Below are 12,191 nucleotides of genomic sequence, written 5' to 3' on the forward strand. Positions count from 1 at the left end.
CATCGCAGTACATTCATCATACATTTTGTACACATTTTGATGTAAAATGAACATTTTTGTGCATTGTAATGGCATCACAAAGTGTTGGTGCACCAAAAGTTGTCTTCTCATCCACAAAACTAGTTCTGGAGCATTAGGTTAGTTCAGTCCAATGGGAAAAGCAGTAACACCCATCCCTACTTTGGTGTCATTGACAAACTTTGCTCCTTCACTGCTCATTCCAAACTCTAGTTCATCTACAGATAAAATTTACTTCAGCCCTCTGCTTCCTGGTCAACCATGAGACCCATTCTTATCTTGGTATTTTACTTTACTTTTTCTTTAATTCCCAGACCAATTTTAAAATGAAGTTGTCATAGAATATGCATAATATTGTAACTGCATGCTTCCTTGGGCCTGTATCACTGTAACTCTGAAATCTTTAAATGGGTAGAATCCCCATAGGACTCCATTATGTGTAATAACTGATAAAATGCCATCAGAATCAATAAAATGTGCTAAATGACCCAAACTTGCACATAATTAACTACATTTTTCAGAGCTGAAACATTTTCTTTCTTTGCCACACTGCACATTTATTTATTTTTTGTAAATAATGGACTCAATTCCTCATCAACCTTTTTGATGCAAGGATTTCTTTCAGGAGGCTTTCCTTAAATATATATTTATTTAAATTAGTTGCGCCCCAAGTTGATTCTTAAGGTGGCTCAAATAACAGGACTTAAAAAATAATAACAGTTCCAGGTAAATAAGCAGCATACATATTGATCCAAATCCAGAATAAGCTGTTTTCAGAAAAAGGGGTTTCTTCAAGTGGATCAGCAAAACAGATGCACAAGCGCTAGCTAGGATAGTAAAGGGACCCCTGGGGGTCCCGACTCTGGGGTTGCGGCACTCATCTCACGTTATTGGCCGAGGGAGCCAGTGTACAGCTTCCAGGTCATGTGGCCAGCATGACAAAGCAGCTTATGGCGAACCAGAGCAGCACATGGAAACGCCGTTTACCTTCCCGCTTGGAGTGGTACCTATTTATCTACTTGCACTTTGAGGTGCTTTCGAACTGCTAGGTTGGCAGGAGCTGGGACCGAGCAACGGGAGCTCACCCCGTCACGGGGATTCGAACTGCCAACCTTCCGATCGGCAAGCCCTAGGCTCTGTGGTTTAACCCACAGCACCACCTGCGTCCCTTTGCGTCCTAGGGTAGAGAAGGGCATATATACAGCTAACACATGCAGAATTATATGCATTTTCCATGTTGGAGTCTAGACAATCTCCATGCTTTTCACTTAGTTTTCTGAATGAAGACATATATGTATGAATCGAATCTGATCTGTTGCCTTTTGTAGGTTAAAAGTGATTTATTAGGTACTCTGTAAAATTAAGATTGCCCCCTGGACAAGAAAGGCAGATAAATAGCTATATTATTATTATTATTATTAATTTATTTATACCCCGCCAATCTGGCTGGGTTTCCCAAGCCACTCTGCGCGGCTTCCAACAGAAATATTAAAATACAATAATTTATTAAACCTTAAAAGCTTCCCTAAACAGGGTTGCCTTCAGGTGTCCTCTATGAGTCCATTGGGCACATCTAGACATGATATGTACTGCTATACATTCCCCAGCAATGACACTTATTTCCCACATGCCCCCACTCTTCTCCAGAGGTGAGGGAAACACTGGAGCAGATTAGGGAGGGTGGGACACACGGGGGAAGGAGATGGCGGGGAAGTCCCATTGCACCCCCAGAAGTGATTCTGCTTGCACAGTGAGCTGAATGCAACCCAAGGTTAACGAAGATGCGACTGGGCTGCTGTTTCATGCTCCTGCTTGAGTGCTATAGGCAGGGCCAGATTTAGGTGTGATGAGGCCCTAAACTACTGAAGGTAATGGGGCCCTTTATATGTCCAGCTATCCTTTGTCAACAACAAATTATCACTGTTTTTTGTGTTGAATATATGCTATATGGTAATTTGTGGACCCAATAGGTATCTAAAGCCATCTGCACATAACAAAATATGTATTTTATTGAAGTAATTGTTGAATTGAAATACAATTAAGAAGTATATTAATAGTGAAATAATTATTAAGCTCTAACTTAAAATGATTTTTTATTCATAACAAACTTAATAATGCAAACACCAAAATAATGCATTTGGGAATAAAAAAAGTTTTATTTTATTTGTTTTTTATCTTATATTTTGGAAATGTACATCCAGGTTTTTTTCCTTTAAATTTTTTTTGGGGGGGGGCAAGAGAATGGGGCCCTAAGCTATATCTTGTTTAGCTTATACAGAAATACAGCACTGGCTATAGGACATAACAAGGGACTTGGGAATGGTGCCAGGGAATAACAGGTACTCTTCTTTCTGAAACACTGTCCATACTCACCACAGAAAAACCAATCAACCACGAGGACTCCACAGTAGCAGGCACATTCAGCAGTTATAGTAAATCAGACCATGGCTGGCTGGCTGCAGGTCTCTAAACAGATGTATTTACCTGATACCTAAGTAGTTTTAAATTAGAAATCCTGAACCCACATATCTTGACTGTGGAGCACCTGTTGCTCAAAATAAAATTAGAAGTATCTGGATTTTTCTGAGCAAATCTCACCACTCACTGTAAATTTCCAAAAACTCTAAATACACATAGAGTTCCAGAAAACTAAATTGGTGTACTTTCAAGGTTTGTTCCTAGGGCTTTGGGCTTTCTTTATTATCTAGGAAATATATTTTGAAAACACTAGAGTCCAGGTCTGTAAACTGGACATTGAAAACTTAATGAAAAGATGCTTTTAAAAGTCAAGAAAAAGAAAATATTCATACAAATTTCAATGCAAATTTCAATGCTAATTTCTCTTAATCTATATAAACCAAGTGCAGGAAGCAATTATATGTTTGTAATTACACCAGAGACTCAAACATTTTCCAGAAGGTCAATATGGTAATATGAGAGTAATTATCTAACTTACTCATAAGAGAGCCCAGAAAATGCTGGGTAAATCCATGCAAATCCATAAACAGTTCTTGTGCTGCTCCTTATTACAGTGCAAGTTACAGTCTAGAGTGATGGCATCATAACCATGCTTTCTGGCACAGAAACTGAAAACTGCTGTTTTGCTCTTTTGTTTTGCAGACTCGATGCACATAGAAGATGTTGAAGCCGTTCAGAAACTTCAAGATGTCTTACATGAGGCACTGCAGGATTATGAGGCCGGGCAGCATATGGAAGACCCACGCCGGGCTGGCAAGATGCTGATGACTCTGCCGCTGCTGAGGCAAACCTCCACCAAGGCTGTGCAGCATTTCTACAACATCAAACTGGAAGGCAAAGTCCCCATGCACAAACTTTTTTTGGAAATGCTGGAGGCCAAGGTCTGACAAGCACCCTGGGCCTTCCAGTCACGCACGCTGGAATTTTAATGAAAGGGAAAATAAAAAAAGGAAAACCATGACAAAGAAACTTTAGCATCTAAATTAAGGAAACTAAAATGACTGCACTGATACGTCGCAGCAAGACTGAGAAGCAGCAGCTCTTTAGATTCCGTGTCTTCTCTGACAGTTTCCCTTTCTTGATCTCTCTCTTCTTTTTACCGTTCTGATTTTTCTTTTTCTTTTTCTCTCCCCGACACCCTATGCTGCTGAATCTTTTAAAAAGAGGTCTCTAATAGAAGAGAGATGGAAGCCAGGCCTGCCAAAGGATTGAAATCCATAATATGGATGCCAGTGAACTTATTACGAACTACAATACCCCAATGACAAAGGAATCAAAAGAGAACCATCGTAAATAGCAGTACAGTACAACACGATGAACTGACTGAATGCAGTATTAGGTTTCACAAGAGCAGCCTCTAATTAGACGACTTCGATGACGACGCATTGGCTGCTTCTTATCATTGCATTTCCATCTAGATCAGTTACAGCCATTTGATTCCTTAATTGTTTTTTCAAGTCTTCCAGATATTTCTTAGGTTAGCTACGATGTAACTTTTTCAGGGAATAGTTTGAGCTTTATTCATTCATGCAATACTAAAGAGGAAAGATAAATAAATAAATAAATACTGCATTTTTTTGTGCTGGCTTGAACAATGACAAACATTTAATGAAGGACAAATGAATCCTGAAGGAAGATTTTTTTTTAAAAAAAACCACAAATGTTTCGGTTCTTCTTACTAACAGAAGATTTTTTTCTACCAGCTTTACCACTTTTCAGCCATTTGTTAACGTGGGAATTTATCTTACTCAAGCAATAGTTGAAGGGAAGGTGCATATTATCACGGATGCAATTTATGTTGTGTGCCAGTCTGGTCTAAGACATCCCATTTCTTCGCATGAGCTCCAATTTATATCTTAAGTGTTCACTGAAACAAAGGATTAGATTACACCTACAGTATATCAGAGTAGTCTAACATGTTAAGATGCCATGTCAAATAGGAATTAAAAAAAAAAAGTTAGTAAGTGCTTCTGTACGGCCAAGGTACAATTGCTACATCATATTGTGTGTTAATTAATAATATGGCTTGTCTTTACAAAATTGCAGACTTTATTCCAAAGTTCAACCCACTGCAACTAGCAATAAGGCAGAATCAGATATCAGAATAGTCAGCCTCTGACCAAATTCAAGAACCTAGCACTTGTACCCATTATTTATTAATTTGTAAAAAATATATATTATTTTGGGTAGATTGCCATTTTTAAACAAACAGCCTAACCAGTATACCTGCTTTTTCAACCAGTGTTGTCACAGCATAAAAGTTGGTCGATTTCAAGACTGTTAAGAGGTGTAATCTAATGTAGAAACTGATTAGATGCCCCCAGAAAACTACAGTCGCTAAATAACCAATAAACAATAACCTCCATCAAATGCTATACCAATGTACCAGTGTTAGTAGCTGCTCCCTGTACTATGTGAACAACCTTATTCTATGTACACAAATGTAATTAAAATTGTAATCCTAACAAACAAAGGAAATGTAGTTCAGCTTCTCAATGTTTCATGTTTGCTGTGCTTTTTGGAATTTTTTCTGTTGCATTCAAAGACTGTTGTCTTGTTCTTGTGGTGTTTGGATTCTTGTGGCGTGTGCTTATAGACACAGGGTAGAATTAGAGACAATATTGGATGTAAAATTCCTCAGGAGACTTCAGTAGTATATTCTATTCCTTCTGATAATAAGGTTCTTCCTAGTAATAATTAAGAAATTGGAAAAAAAAATCCAACCAAGTACTCATTATGGACAAATACACATTGAAATCATAATATTTTCAAAACAAGGGATAATTTCTGTAACAGTTTATTATAGAATACCTATGTATAGCTTAGAAATAAAACTTTGAATATTTCAAGATTATAGATAAGTCTAATTTTTAAACGCTGTAAATATAGCTTTCATCCAATCATCTCTCAGATGTTGTTATTAACTTGCTCTGTGTTGTTGCAAAACCTTTTTTTTTAAATGCAGACACGTTTCCAAAATTATTGCTACTCGTGTGCTTTAAACAAAATACAACAGGCTGATGATACATCAACCTTGTGCTAGAAATACTGTATATCTCTCATTAGCTATATGGGATTCTCTTGTAGATTGTGTTTTTCTCAGTAGAGAAGTGACTGTCGTGTGGTCCTAGATAAATCATCATTAGCAATTCATTCAGTTGGCCAATAACTTGAAATTAATAGCGTGATAGGAGTTTGGAAATTGGCACGTCCCTTTTGAAAAATGGCAAAACCTCACAACTCCTGGGGGCAGGGGAGGGAAATGGTGCTGATTCTATAAAATTATTTATATATGTAAGAGTGCAGAATAATTATTTTCCAGAAAATTTGTGCAGGGTTTAAGTTGCTACTGTTCAACTACACTATATATGTATATATAAATATCTAATATAAATATTGTTTTTGCTGTATCGCATTGAAGAACTTGGGTTTTCAGGGTCAATAGCCAATCAACACACTCAGAAAAGCCTACAAAGACTTAAAGATGGAATGTGTTAAAGGAACACAGTGCAATTTTTTATTATTATTGGTTTTCAGTAATTTTTAGAGCTGCAATGAACAAATATCTCGTGGCTGTACAATTGTTAACTGAAACACAGATACACTGCACAGGCATTAGAATAACATTCATCTTAAACCTTGCTGAACGGAATTTTAACTTATTTATTGTGAAGTATTGGGGAAGATTTCAAAAGGTGTTTTAGCATAACAAATTTCATTTAGGGGAATTGATCCAGATGGAATTTCTCCTGCAGAAGTCATTGAAATTAAAGGGTATTGTGTAAGACCTCTATGGTCTTGTTTGGCTCCCCCATTCAGTTCAATGTGCAGAAGAAATTTCTAATAGGCTATTTTATTTCCTCTTACCGTTATTTCTTTCTCCTTATTTAAAGCAATATGATTGTGTGACTCCTGGAAGTTACGCATTTGTTTCAATCAAATCAGATTGTTGTATTTATTCCACTATTTTGCATTTAAATGCTAACATAAAAAGATATAAAAAATTAAAACTGCTATTTTTCTTATGGAAGAGAAAATGGGTGTTGGTAATTGTATTTTAATTATTTAAGCGTCTCTGTTTACCTGCCTAGGAAAACACTTTATGGCAGTCTTATCGTGCAAAGATCGCAAAAGAGGGGAGGGGGGGACTGAATTAAGCTGCTTATTATAATCCAGGAGTTGCATAATAACCACTAGTAAAAACACAAATGAAAAAAATCATGTCTATAGCTGTAGATGGGCTTCACATCTGTAAAGCAATCAACTGTATATTTTTGTGATGTGTATCATACTGTGTGCTCCAACCAATGTCCATTTGTGTAAATGTATTTATTTTATATTGTATATATTGTTAAATGCAAAAAGGAGATATGGTTCTGTAACTCCAATCAGTTCAGATGTGTAACTCAAATTATTATGCCTTTCAGGAGGATGGTAGAGCAATATTAAACAAGCTTCCACTTTTAATTGCTTTTAATTTTTTGTGCGTTGTGGCTTTTGTTTTGCTCTCTCTCTTCCCCCCCCCCCCCCAAATCAAGGAATCAAATCAATAAGCCCTACCTTTTGTAGAGCTCCAAGGATATACGCCCTCAAGCTAATGTTGCCACATGGTTACATGCTATATAAAGACTTGTCAAAATGAATTTCAGTGTGGTATAGTCATTTTGCATACACCTGAATATGCAGACTGTCCCTTAACACATTATAATTCATTCTGACAAGCACTTATTTAATCTTAAAACATCTCCACATCAAGCCACGTTACCGAAAATCATTACCTCTCAGTCAGTGTCATAAAAGAAAAGTTCCCTGCAATTTTGAGATCATATTACTACTGTCTACAATGGGCTATTTAATTTCTTCATCAACAGCTATAGTCATTATTCCACTCCTAAAACAGGCTTTATTTATCTATTTTACAAATTTGATAATCTTTTTTAATTAAAAATTTAAAAAGTTCTTATTTGCAGCAGCATTTATGAACTGCAAGCCAAAAAGCTAGTGATAATGTAGATTGGTGTTAATGATGATCATTAGTAATTCTACAGGACCATAGCTGAGCCTTGATTTAAATGTATCAGGAAACAGCATCTCTGGCTTGAGTCAGAAAGGTGGTACCTTCTTGCCACAGGGTCAACTTTTGCTTCTAGAAGACTTTTTTTAGAGTCAACATACAACTACTAATTTTGCTTTTTAGCCTGTCGTGATAGTATTTTGTCATTTGTTTCCTCAACATGTTTCTCACCTTCAGTGCTAGGCAGTCCCTAGAGAGTCATATGACACAAAGGTTTCTAAAGACAACGGAGTATTCACGCCCTGCCCCTGTTTTTCCACTACCTCCTTCCACTATTAAGATAAATTACCAGGTTCCCTTGTGGTATTGGTATATTGCATTCATAAAACATGTCTTCATGGAGATTCCATATTATGACAAAAAAAAGGACACTCTCTGTGGCACCTGATTTTTGGAGGTGTTACTAGAAGGACATTTTCTAAAATATTTTCTAGGCTTAGCCATGGGATTTGGCTGCATTGATCATCTTTAAATGCATGCTAACAAAATGGCTGGATGAAGCAAGCCCTGTCCTTGCTGTGGCTTGAATCTGAGAAGTGTGGTATCTGAAGAAGTGTGGTATCTGAAGAAGTGTGCATGCACACGAAAGCTCATACCAAAATAAAAACTTAGTTGGTGCTACTGAAGGAATTTTTTTATTTTACTTCGACCCAGACCAACACGGCTACCTACCTGTAACTGAGAAACCCAAGATACCATAGCCCTGAGCCATGCAGTGACAGCTGTTTCCAGCAGGTGGCTTTTCTTGGGTCTCAGGTGCACTGATTCAGCAGGCCTGACACATAAAAACTGTATTGGACTGTGGCAGAATTTCATATGGTTTTTGACTAGTCCAAATAAAGGAACCAGGACTAGCAGGGTAAACACTACGTGTCATACACAGCTGTTAATTTACAAAATCCTCTTGGTAACTGTTATCTGTCATGAGTGTCTGAATGGCTAGAGTGAGCATCTGCTTGCTCAAACACCATTTTCCCAGAGAGGAGCAAAATATTTTGCTGAAAAGCAACAAGGGCTTTCCAAGATTTGGATAAGGAAACCACACATTCCCCCGTGAAACCTAACAGCATTGCAAAAATCCAAGAGAGGCAGTTAAGTAATACTGTACTGGGATAGCCCAGTAGCCTCTGGCATTGGTAAACAGAGGAGGCCATTTCAAATATGAAGCAAAGGCACCACAGTTACAAGTGGTTTTGTGCAGAAATTTAAGATCCTGCAATCTACTGGCATTCTGTGACTCCACCTGATTTCAAGACCGACCACTGAATTCACAATCATTCCCACTCAAGCCCACTTTGTGGAGATCACTTGATACGGTATGTCCCTCCAACAAAAATACTCCTTGCAGAAGGCATATTGCAAGAATCTATCCTAGCCCTCTGAGAAATGTTCATTTCAGCAAGATGCTACTGATTTTCATCTGTCACTGTCCTTCCCTACACCTAGTGCCAAGCCTCCCTACTCAACATACATGGCTAAAGTGGCTGGCAACATGCTGAGAACAAAGAGGGACACATTGATTCACTCATTTGATTTATATTCTGCTTTCTGAACCATAAGGACCCACAAAGTGGCTAGCAATAACCTAAAACATATTGGAAAATAAAATCAAAATGTAAAATGCATATTAAATTAAAACAGAGACAAATACACACACACACACACACACACACACACACACACACACACACACACACACATATACTGGGACAGCCCATTTGCAGGTGGTAAAATAGGGACCACCTCGGCAAAGAAGAATGGAATAAGGTCTTACCAGTGTTGTTGTTGGTATTTCTCCAAGTGCCCGATGATTAGTGTGTGCCATTTTTATACCCAAATGGTCCAGGATGACACGCAGTCATCGTGTAGCATCATTATGATAGCAGCTTTCTAGGAGGGAAATGGCAGTCTTGGGAGAACTTAAACTAGTGGCAGTAAATAAAAAAGAGATATGCTGTGCTCCCCTAGTCTCGACCCCACACCCCCAGTTTGAACTAGAAGTTCCTCCTGGAAAATGTCATCCCGATCTGTTAAGAAGCCCTTTATCAAGGGCCAAGGATGTGGTTACCAAAATGTGGTGACCAGTTGTGTTACCAAAACGTGGAAGATAAGCTTGGTGACCTGGGAAGGACCATGGCAGCTTGAGCTACTGATGCCAACAGTCGGGAAAGACTTACATAGTAATACCTGTATCTAAATTGCAAAAATGTTGAAGAGAACAAATTGTGCTCATAGCAAAGATGGAAAATCTGTTGCCCTTCCAGATATTGCTGGACTACAGCTCCCATCCTCCTTGATCACTGGTTGTGCTGGGTAGGGAGTTGCAGCCCAACAATTGTATACAGCCACAGCCTCTCTATTTGTGTCCTACGGCATACTCTGTAAATTTCACCTGAACGCCAAAAATAGGAATCCTGTTGCTATTTGCCCACTTCCTCCCTTTATTTTATTTGTGCTTTGCTTTCATGTGTGCTGTGAACTGAGACGTCTTAGACATGAGCAGTGTTTATCCTTTTATTAGGCTTTGCAGCTGTTCTTCCACAAGACTCAAATACCCACCCTTCACTTTCCTTAAAATCAGTTAATATACAGAAAGCAAGAAGCATCCAATTGATTATGTGCGGCATCTTATTATTAAGCAAGGCTGAAGGGGGGGGCGGGGAGGAGAGAGAAAGGAATTTTAAAATATAATCCTCCTTTCCCAGGAGCATTTGTCTTGTTCTCTGTGAAGTTAAAGGTCTGAAATAATGTGCCCATCAGGAGCTCAATGTTGCATGCCCATGCCAGTTGGTCCAAGGGCTTGTTATGATGGTAATGACCTGCTGCAACGTGAGCTTTGATGGCAACAATACAATTGCTACCAGCTCACCCGCTGGGAGAAATATTTTATTATTGTCAAATGCCCTCCACAGAGATTTGTTTTGCCTGTTCCTGTTTAAATTAAATCTGGAAAAGGACTGCATTATAATTTCTCTGGAGCATCACGGAAATAAACAGCGAGGTTTTTCAAATTTAGGATTCCTGGCCAGTTTTTAAATATTCTTTATTAGCAGAGAAATTACAGGAGGTGAAAGCAGAGCTGCAGGAATGCGATGGCATCGCGCGAATGCGAGCGCTGCCTGGAAGGACACGGACTCCCTCCGATTTTGCAGATGAGAGTCAAATTAATAATTAATTGGGCCATAAAAATGGGAGGCCTTCGAGATGCACAGAAAGGACAGCACTTCGCTGTGGCTTTCAGAGGAAATTAGGTCATAAAACAACAACATCGCCGCTTTTGAGTAGTCACTGTTTCAAAAAAAAAAAAGCAGGATATAAATTTATTTATTTGTTGTGCTGAATTTGTATTTATTAAGTTGTAGCGTAACTAGAGTTCTTTGACTAATGAACCATTAAAAAGAATTTAAAAGAAATCCAGTAAAACAGCAGTCACAACGCAACACGGAGAGCAGCCTGCATAGCGCTAAGAACAGTGCAAAACTCTTATAAAGCATGACATGCAAAGCAGAATGAATATTATTTCAGTCCAACAGCCACAAACACATCATCATAATAGCTACAAAAACACCCTCATAGAGGTGGAACAACATTCTAAGCCACCATAAAATGGAGAGCACAGTATTTAGATACATGATTTAAAATGTTAAAAGGCTTAGACTTTTTATTTTTTTTAAGTATTTACCTGTAGCTGGAAAGACATTAAAATAGGAGCTAGGTGAGCCTTTCTAGAGCAGGTGTTTCACAACCAAGGGGCCACCACTGAAAAGGCCCCCACCCTCATAGATACCATTTATCATAGATACTCAGAGAAGGGCCTACATGCATTTGGGAAGAGGAGATCTTTCAGATACTAAGGTCCCATGATGTGCAGGGCTTTATAGGTCAAAGCTGACACTTCAAATTGTGCTTGGAAACAGACCAATTCACCAACAATCATCTCAGATCCAAATGATCCACGTTGTCTCTCAATATTGTATAATGATATTACACCATAGGGAAAATATCCTTTTGCTCTATTTTGACTCTGCCACTGGGTTCATACAAATACAAAAGCAATAAACTTAAACATGCAAAGCGAACATGGGAAGCAAGTACCTGCTGCACCCTCAGTTCCTCAGCTAATGGGCAAGTGCACAAGGACCTCTGTTTGAAAATCAGCTGGAAGAGAGAATTAGGGACTGCAATGCACTCCCTGCACTTGCTAAAGACCAACTGAAAACAAGAGAGCACTGTGGTGCCTTAAAGACCAACATGAGTATTATCACCATGTGCCAAACAGAGGGAGTTTTGGAGGGTAGCCACACAAGAATGGGCTTTTTCAAGCCAGCCCATCCCACCAGCAGATTGTTGTCCCCAGAGAAACATGCCTGGCACTTTCATCATTGGTTTTTAGGCACCACACTAAGTCACTCAGACCTTTGGTAACTTCATTATACACATTTAAGCACCAGGTAAAAACATTCCTCTTCAACCAGGCCTTTGGCTGATTGACATCCAATGGCCTTTCAAATGTGTTGTGGGAGGGACGATTATTGGTTTGTTTTTGTTCTTATTTTTATTATGTATCTTGTGCTTTTCATATTGTAATTTTATGTTCTGAATTGCCCTGAGATCTATATAT

General features: G+C 38.5%; 1 protein-coding gene across 8 annotated transcripts in view; it reads left to right on the forward strand.

Annotated features, from left to right (window-relative positions):
* The window catches only part of ESRRG (estrogen related receptor gamma), a 210,962-nt gene extending 203,989 nt beyond the window's left edge, over positions 1-6,973 (forward strand). For 7 of the 8 annotated variants that reach the window (XM_035111330.3, XM_088666684.1, XM_035111338.3 and 4 more), the window contains one exon: positions 3,139-6,973. In XM_035111330.3, the coding sequence (XP_034967221.1) occupies positions 3,139-3,383 (245 nt within the window). In that variant the 3' untranslated portion in view covers positions 3,384-6,973. The remainder of the gene's footprint in view (positions 1-3,138) is intronic. The other variant, XM_035111345.3, reaches the window with a different exon arrangement.
* The last annotated feature ends 5,218 nt before the right edge of the window (positions 6,974-12,191 follow it).

This window comes from Zootoca vivipara, chromosome 3 (genome assembly GCF_965207765.1).
Source record: "Zootoca vivipara chromosome 3, rZooViv2.hap1.1, whole genome shotgun sequence".
Taxonomy (NCBI): domain Eukaryota; kingdom Metazoa; phylum Chordata; class Lepidosauria; order Squamata; family Lacertidae; genus Zootoca; species Zootoca vivipara.